Source organism: Nannochloropsis gaditana, assembly GCF_000240725.1.
Source record: "Nannochloropsis gaditana CCMP526 unplaced genomic scaffold scaffold682, whole genome shotgun sequence".
NCBI classification, from domain to species: domain Eukaryota; class Eustigmatophyceae; order Eustigmatales; family Monodopsidaceae; genus Microchloropsis; species Microchloropsis gaditana.
Window position 1 is genome coordinate 1 of NW_005803271.1, and position 9,257 is coordinate 9,257.

At 50.7% G+C, this 9,257-nt stretch overlaps 1 protein-coding gene across 1 annotated transcript; it reads right to left on the reverse strand.

The window, feature by feature from the left end:
* Positions 1-6,763: 6,763 nt before the first annotated feature.
* ABCC1 (ATP-binding cassette, subfamily C (CFTR/MRP), member 1) lies at positions 6,764-8,588 on the reverse strand. The gene is made up of 2 exons (XM_005853919.1): positions 8,214-8,588; positions 6,764-8,063 (listed from the first exon to the last, which is right to left on the reverse strand). Exons 1-2 carry the CDS (start codon positions 8,468-8,470, stop codon positions 7,109-7,111), a joined length of 1,212 nt encoding a protein of 403 aa, XP_005853981.1. The 5' UTR covers positions 8,471-8,588; the 3' UTR covers positions 6,764-7,108.
* Between the last annotated feature and the right edge of the window lie 669 nt (positions 8,589-9,257).

Consider the following 9,257-nt stretch of genomic DNA (forward strand, 5'->3'; position numbering starts at 1 on the left):
ATCCTTGCACTTACATGAAAGTGATGACGATCTTCGCACCCCAATAATGACGTTAAATCTGCGCCTTCTTCGATCAGTTCCAAACAGATCACGCACGGGTTCAATCTTGGCACGGACGGCCCCTTGAAGAAGGCTGTACAGTGAAAGGGACGGAACGGGGAAAGATAAATATTGAGCACACGGCAAAAAAACGGACATTGGGTTGCGTCGCAATGCCCACCAGTACCAGTCTCGACGTCCCGACAACCGCCACTGAAACAACGGGAAGGCTCCCTGTCACACTCTGATTCCCTCCATCTTCTCCGTCCGGGTCTTGACGTACAGTCAAAATGGTAGACGTATGGTCCCCGCTCACATGTCCGAACGGGGCCCTCGCCCATTTGGCAGTCCATTTCCATCTTGTCAAAGCACGTGCTGCTTAGCCTCTTTGCATGCAGATGCCACTGTGAGCCAGGTAAGTCGAGGATTACAACGGACGGCTTTTTTGCTCTTCCGCTGTGCTGCCTTGCTCCTTCGTCCTAAAGCGGGCGCAGGCAAATGTGTCACAGACGTGAAACAAAAACCAGAATATATGTTGTACTTGTTCCGATGGTGTAATCGTTTCGCGTCTGCTCGCGGTAGTCCAGTCCAAGACGATGCAATGAATTCAGGTCAAATCGCGAGTGAAGCTGTGTGGCCTTCGAAGGCCAAGAGGCCTTTCCGCTACGCCAAATACTATGATATTACAGCCAAAAAGATAAAGAAGGTAATAAAAGCGAAATGAGATTGTCTGAAGTGTGATGCTTGCCATCGTATTATGAGAAGGTACCGTCCGGAGACAAGTTGCCGGTGTAAGAACGTACTTCGTGTACGCGTGTCACATCTTCCCACATCCTTTATAGAAAATAGCTGAAAAGGTCAACCCCACGGGTCGGTTCGACATATAATTCCATTGCAAGAGATAACAGGAGTGAAAACTAATACATGTGACTGCAAGCGGCGCCACAGTCAATGAGCGACGCTTGTCCATCGAGACCTCAACCTTCCAGGCCTGGAAACCTCAAGGAGATAAATTTCCGGGGCCGATACCAGAGGTAGGCCGAACGTAAGCGCCTCAAGCAGCAGGCCTCCTTGCCTTTTGCTTTGAAGCAGCAGCCGGCAACGCTCACCCGATTCGTGGCGTTTGATTGGTGGAAAATTTTCAAATTCCTTCAAGATGCCCTACCATTCGCTGCCCCAGCCTGGTGCCATTGCGACCGGTTCCCGAAAGCGGATGGGCAGGACATGGAGGGCGGAAAACAACAAGGATGCTGCATGGAAAATAAGCTTAAGTAGCGGTAAAAGCCAAGTGTACATCAGGATAATGATGTTTGGGGTTCTTTCTTTGAAAAAAATATCGAGTGAGCATGCGCGATGCACTTCATGAGGCGCAACGGTGTGGCGCGTCGCACTTTCCCTACTATTTTTCCGGCCGATACCTTCAGAACTTTTGCCATGAGTGACTTTTTACCGGGCTTAATATGTCTGTAGCTGAAGCCTTTTTAGGATATCATTTGGACGCAGTGTAAAGCCACACGTTTCATCGGTCTGCAAGACGTTTTGTCTTGGATACCTCCAATTTGGTTATGTTTTGTTTCCGCACGAGCGATGTTACACTAGATACACAAGATTTATCAGCAATGCAAATAAACTATCATTTTGAACATAATCGATGGGCACAGAAAAAGATAAGCCGCGACCCCGGAAATTTGAGAAATACAGAAATTCTGTGTCCCATGTTTCTGGCATTCCATTCATCACCCGTGGCACCACGGGTAGCATACTAGAAAGATGATAGGTAGTGTCTGCCGTGTTATACGTGATGGATTGGAGAAAATTTAAATGGAAAAAACTTGAATGGATATATAGCCATACATATTCGACATCTCCATTGGGTCCAATACTCCACACGTTTTACGAAACGCGCAATTAGAAAGGTCTCAAAAAGATTGATTGCTTCTCCGTTGAAGAATCTTAACATTTTCCAGCTTCTAGATCTACTTATATGAGAGCTTTTTAGTATCTCTATACGTCGTCATCAAGCGCTAATCATCTTACCGAACGCCTCCAATGCCAGGCGCTCCGACGTCTCCTACACCCCGCAGACCCCGCTGCAATTGTTTTCCATCCGCCCATTCAGCATGCAGGTATTCGTCATCCTCAGCCTCAGCTAGTCTTTTCAGCTCCTCTTGCCTTTTAAAGTAGTGTGCCAACATTGCCAACCTCTCTTCCTCCCTGACTACGGGCTCACGCACTGGAGGACCTTGGCCAGGCCCTGCTAGCTTGACAACAATCTTGGTCTTCTCATTGCGACAGCCACCCAATTGTTCTCCAACTGTTTTCTCACGCACGAATTTTTTCCCCATGGCCCACAGTCGTGCGGTTGTGGGGTCAAGACCCGAAAGGCTCCCATCCTGCTCAGGATTGTTAGCACTATTTGCCTTGTTCGCCTCACATGAAGAAAGAGCCTGGAGTAGGGTTGGAGACCTTCCACTTCTAATTACACGTGACATCTCGGCCAATACCACGTCTTTGGTGCCATCGCTTTGTTTCACGTTTTGGTTAAAAGACGTCGCCAGGGGAGACGAGACCGAAGGAGAGGCAGACTCGATAGCGCCATGGAAGTTGTCCAGTTGTTCTTGAAGCAGAGTGCGAGACATAGCGTGTTGTGGTTTTTTGGGTTTATTTACCTGTAAAGTTCCATCATCTCCAGTCTTTTTCTCCTCTTGACTTGTGCTGTTACTGCCTAAGTACGCTTCCGCATCAAACGCCACCCGAACTAGTACGTCCTTTCTAGGTGTGATGTCCTCGCTACTGTTGCTTCGCACGCCAAGCTCATCAGGCTCTTGAGGGATACTTTGCACCATATTGACGAGACGCTGCAAGAGTAGGCGGGCGTTCCACACCCATACCAAGTCCTGGATTAGGTCTTCATTTTTTGTTTCACATGTAGTCTCGTACAAAAACTCGTCTCCATCTGACCGTTTGACATGAAGTACCACCATATGGCTGATTAAAGAAGTAATTTATATTGTGCTGTGTCACGCAAAGCCTGTTGGTGTTGAGAAGATGGCAAAATTATCAAAAAAAATGGGGAAAAAAGCCTCCAAGATTTGTTCCGTAAACTTTTGGCGTTGGTCCCAGAGGGCGACAAAGGTTTTGCAGAATTCCTGCTATTCTTTTTCCCTACTAAGTATGTCATGGCTTGTGTTCAAAAAAATTGATTACTAACAAGACATTGACAACTTTGACACGGCTATCATGTTTGTGTGTGCGAGCTTCACACAAATTCTTTTGCCGAATGGGCCCATAGGAATAGTCTTTAACCTCCTCTCCTCTAAGCTTCTAACTTTCCATTCCTAAGAAATCGAACGGCTGAAAGCAGAACGAGCATCACGGTGCTCATGCAACCCGATACATTTATTAGTTTATTCATGATTTTTTTTTTCCCTTAGTAATTTACGTTTACTCGCCCTTATCGACCTCCCACAGGTGGCTTAGCTTCTGGGTGCGGGGTGGCAAGGAAAGAGGTGGACATCTGTCGTGTGCTTCGAGTCCTTGTATTGCCGCCAAGCCTACTCTGTGATTTACTCACGGGAATAGACTGAGTCGAGGTCCTGTCAGGCATTGTTCTCGGTCCTTCACAAAGAAGTTCACCTTCGTTGCTCATATGAGCACCGTTGGCTAGTACAGCCGAAGATGTAGCGGACATGGCCGCGGCGGGCTCTGCCGGGGTGTGAAATGAGTGCGATTGAGTATTTTTAGTACATTCCCGCGTCTCTGAGAACGGTAAGAGATGGGTCGCAGGGTTTCGGGGTGCTGAAGCGGACGCAGGCGCAAAAATTCTGTTCTCGGCCGCCTGTGAGGACTGGGCAGAAGAAGCAGCAGTACATGAATCTAGTAGCGCAGTAATCAGTGACACCCACAGCAAACGGCTTTGTGCGCTAGGTGCGCGGAAATTATACCGTGCCGTGTACGTGGCTCGATCCTCATCCCCAGGAAAGACGCTCAAGCCAGGATATTTGGCATCTAGCGCGGCACCAGAGGAGGCCCTTACGATAAGGTCAAAGCGTCGACCAGCCCACTGGGCATCGCTAGGGCATTCAATTTTCTCTAGCAAGCGCAAATCCAATGCGCCTTTCTCATGTAAAGGTATGCAGCCCCATGCTGCAGGGACGGAGCTTTGATAAAAGCGTATCTGCTGAGAGCCTGCGTAGAGCACTAGATGAAATGGGACCCAAGACATGAGTAGCCCCCCTAAGGAGCGAGACGGTGACCACAGTTCCATGTTTCCCTCGAGTAAGACCCGATTTTGCGCCCTGTTGTTGTTGGCCAATGCGCTCATCGCCTGGTCTTGAGCCATCTGGAGGAGGCTTTGCAAATGAGGGCGCGCCGTGCCGGAAAGCTGGTCGAGTCCCTCCATGACGCTTCGCAACGCGGGGTCTACGGGACGTGTGTCTTTATTTCTATCCCCTATTGCTCCTTTGCGCCAGTAGGTGTTACCCGTGGGGAGGGATGAAGAATTGCTGTCTCGAGGTACGAGCATTCCTCCCCATGACAGGCTCTCCTCAAAATGACCCGTGCGAGCTTCCTTCCGAAGAACGTTTGACCAAGCGCAGGTTTCCCTGTGTTTGTCTTCTGGCGTTCCTTCATCTTGGTTGGCTTGTAGAGAGCAGTGTTGCTTGGAGCGGCTACCCTGCCGCTTGGAAAGAGAGTAATTACGGTTCCATGAAAAGCTTCCACGTCCCTTTCGACGTGGGGAGGAGTCAGCAGCCCGTCGACGCTCGACTTCCAGGTCCTGCCTGGAGACGTTGCTCTCGGTGTAGGATGGAGAATACACTGCATCTCGTGCAGGCCGATGCTTCCGCGCCGGGGAACGCAAGGGAGATGCTGACCCTTGATTCCCTCGGTAGAATGTTCTGTCGTCCGGGAGACCGTCCACTTCTAGCCGCGACTTTGCCAAGGCCTCCGCCCAAGTCTCATGGCCTCGTTTGCTGATGATTGTCGTATGTTCCCCCTCCTCCTCTTCATCGTCATCCTCTTCTTCCTCCATTTTCTGCTGTTCTCGGCCCCATCGGATGCTTTTCCGGCTAGACCGTCCTCTCCTATTGTCAAGGGCTGAATGTGCAGGTTCATGGCTCCGTCGATAATATTTACTCGCTGCTCTCGAGGTATTTTTACCTCCCAAGCGAAAGAAATCCCGAATGCTTTGTGTAAGCTGTGGGCTTACGAAAGGGTGGTCAGAGTAAGAAGAGGGAGGGCTGCGGCCCTGATAGTGATCTCGACGCTTGGAGTGCGACCCGTGAGGGTAATGATGGTAATTGCGATTTCGGTGTCGTCTGTAGGCATAAGCCCTGTCCCTCTCGTCATCGCTACTGCTACTGCAGGACTCCCACTGACCACTGCTGCAGCTGCTACAGTCATACGCCACCCTTTTGTCTGCCCGGGGCACGTCCGCGTGCGCGAAGCGATTTGCTTTTTCGGCGCCTTTTGTCTTGTGACGAGAAGCGCCAGTCTTAAAGCAGTCGACGTGGGTTTTTATGTGATGGGTATGTGATGAATGGGGGGAAAGGTTTCGCCCCTCACGCGGGCTATTGCTACGTCGTGGGCTCGAATTGATGGTTCGATGGCGCGAACGTGTTGCACTCTCCTTCCTCTCCTCTGCTTCTACGTCGCCGCTATTTAATGGATAATGGTGATGTTGGTGGTCACGAGTGACTGCCGCCACATCCTCATTCTCCTCATCCTTATTGCCGGTAATATTACTGTCATGATGTGGCACAGCGGGTTCCTCCTCTGTCAAGTTCTCCCGTGGAGGAGACTGGCATAGTGGTGACTTGCGAGCCCTATACGCCTTTCCCTTGGGTATTTCAGACGACATCTGTCTCATCTGCTTCTTACTTTGCCATTTATAGATCGCAGCAGCCCTGTGATCGCTCTCAGCTTTCATGATTTCACACGTTACGAGGCGCTCGAATTCGTCTTGGGTGTAGCTTGTTTTGCCTAGACCTTCAAGTATCTGCACAAATTGCGATGCTCCAACCTCTAGACGTAACCAATGAACTAGAGTAGCAGTGTCCACTGTGCCGTCTGCTCTGCGACGGCACTTTTTAAAAGTCTCTAAAAGAGCTATGGGATCGCTGGCCTCCATTAGACAATGTCGACCCCTGCCGACCGTTTTATGTTTTTTTTTTCCTGAAAACAACGTAAGGGAAGAATGATTTTTCAATTTTTAATCTTTTTAAGAATATTGATAGTGGTCGCTGCGATGGAGTAAACTGAAATCTGTTGTGGCATTTGCTTTTTAACGCGGAGCCAAATTTGTTCCATGACAGGAATTTTCAAAGTAAGGAAGAAGAATACCAAAATGTCGTACGTAAGTCAGTTCAGGAATCAAAAATTCATATAAACTAACGAACAGATCCAAGCATCCGTGCGCGGTGTCGCGGTGGCGGTATATACGTAGGGCTGTAGGTGCGAAAAAAAGGACTTTTGGCTCTGCCTCCACATGGGCCATCATCGTTCGCCGTTGAGCTCCAATACGGCCGGAGGGATGGGATATTGACCTCCTCCCAGTCATGCTTTTGCAAATATATGTATGCATAACGACGCTATGGTAAACAATTCGTAAGGATATGTAGGAGCATTTCTTTAGATACACATTCCTGGCAGAGTGAAACAGGCAAATTCTGGGATCGACAAACGAGAAGAAAGGTGAAATGGTCGTTGGTTTTCAAGCACAACACACATTCTGTATCTCGTTTATTCTCTTTTTATAATAATTTACTTTCCTCTCCATTTTGCGTTGTGTCGATGCATCAACCTCTATTTATTCTTCATGTACATAGCAAGAATATTGAAGAGGCCGCACGCACAAAGCCTCCCAACGTGTGCCGCCGTGTACAGACAGCAAGCTGGGTTTTCCTCGGATCTTATAATATTTGCTAGGCCAGTCTCGAACATTTGAGCGACTTCCCAGAATCGAACTCTCGCTAATACTCGCTACAATTCTTGCATTCTGGTGATTCCACACTATCGTCCCCGACATTGTCTCGCCGCTTCTGTACCGCTCGTATCCTGCATTTCCTCCTCACTCTTTCTGCACTACCCATCGCGGGTTCCGCCTCGACCCGGCACGAGCCTTTATCCTCTCGCCCGTCCTTCCCGTCGCTAGATTCATCAACGTCTTGTTTCTCCTCAAGCACCCGAGGACCCAAGACCCCGCCCCTCCCCCTTCTCGGCGTCGACGTCCCACCCGTGGCCCTCGTTTCGAGAACACTGCCGGATGCACTTCCAACCAATCTTCCTCCGCTTCCTCCCAGGCCCCCCATCGACCTTCGTGCCCGCCCTCTCCCACTCCCTCTTCCACCTGCCACCGGAGGCAGGCCGGGAGATCCGTTTTCTTCGACGGCGTGGTCGGAGGCGCAGGAGAGAGGGTCTGTGTAGCTTCCACATGGTTCGAAGAGGTTTTGGATGAAGCAACGCCAGTCGGGCCCGCCAGCCGGGCGACACCGGAGGAGAGAGGGGATGAAGACGAGGAGGAAAATGTAAAGGAAGACGGGGAGGACGGGGGGGAGGAGGGGCCCGCAGTGCTCGAATCGGGTTTTTCGGTGCTTCCTCCGGATTCGGAGACTGGTCTGGTCGTGGAGGAAGGAAGAGATCGGGCTGCAACCTCCTTTCCCATTCTTGTTCCTGGAGCGGCTAGCTTGGTGCCCGTCGAAGAAGAGAGCTCCGCCGTGGTCTTCTCGTCCCCTCCCACCGTCCCGGAAAGCGCGGGGTGCTCCGACAAACCCATGACTTCCTCCTCCTTCGTTTCCTCCCGGTCTGTCTCCCTGTCTTCCTTCTTCCGCTCCGCCCACATTTTCTCCGCCTTGACCAGCACGTCCACACAGGCATTCCACCCCATTTGCCGGGCCATTTGGGAAGGAGTGTGCCGCGGCCAAGACGTGGCTGGAATCGTAGGGTCCGCCCCGGCCTGCACTAGGCGATCGAGGATATGGCGATGCCCCGTGCCTGCCGCTTCATACAGGGCTGTCCAGCCAAACCTAAGGAGTGAGAAAGAAGGGGAGTGCGTGGATTAAAGGGGTGCCCGCACAGCGAAGCTTTTGTTGTCTTCCTACTCCCGACGAAAGCGTCAGCAAGAGAAAGCAGCTGTTCATCTCTTGGTATTCGCCATGCGATAGACGTTCACATACCTATTACGAGCGTTCATGTTCAACCCCTCCTGCGCTAACAGCCACTGCACTACTTTAAATGACCCCTTACGGGCCGCCAAGATGAGAGGAGTGTTGCCTTCATGATCCAGCGGAGCATTCAGTGTATTATCAACACCTTGCTTCCGCAAAAGCTTGGTGAGGGCGGGAAGGTCCCCTTTTCGGACTAGCTCCTCCCGGCTTGGCTTGCGGGACAGCAAAGAGAGGAATAGGCCCTGTTTCTTGTTTTTGCCTGACATGGGAACCGGCGCTTTTTTGTAGCTTGGCCACCACGGAGGATATTGCCAACCTCACACGGGCGCCAGTGCAACTTTGTCTCAAATGCGTGGTGATTAGCTCAACAGATGCGCCTTTCTGAATAAGTGATTTTGGGATGGTAATGATACTACGTGGTTAATCTTATTAGTGGCAATGCCAACGCATCGATTGCCTGGCAGAGTAAACTATTCTTGCGCGTGGCGTGCCCAAATTTCATGCCAAGACCAAGAAGGGGGGCGCCTTCTCGCGTGAATGGTATAATGGTTCGATTTGACGGAGGCTGGGGCTGGTACTTGTGGACGGGTCGGTAGCACAGCTCGCTCCTCCCGCCGGATTCGTTACTTTCCCCGCGGCAATCCCCTGCTCAGTCACGCATTTTCACAGGCACCTTCGCGTTTGTCGGGCTTAGATGATCACTTAGACGTACATAATTACTTCTTTAGTACTGGGGAAAGCAACACGTATGGGATTGACCCTTCACCCTAATTCGGCTTTATTTAACTGAAAAGCAACAAGTGCAGCCCAAGACTCGGATGTCGAGCATGTCGTACCCCGTGCTCAATCGCCCCTTCTATATCCGACGTAGTTTTTACGAGCTCTCTATTTTTGCGAAGATGAGGCACCTTTCGGTCTTCTCACGAGTTATTTTGACCCAAAACTGTCATCTCATGCCCACCGTTCTCGTGTTTTTCGGGCGTGTTTGTCATGCTTTTCGCCCCTGCTTCAAAAGCGTCCATCACCATTCCCATGTCACCCGCTGCTTTTTCA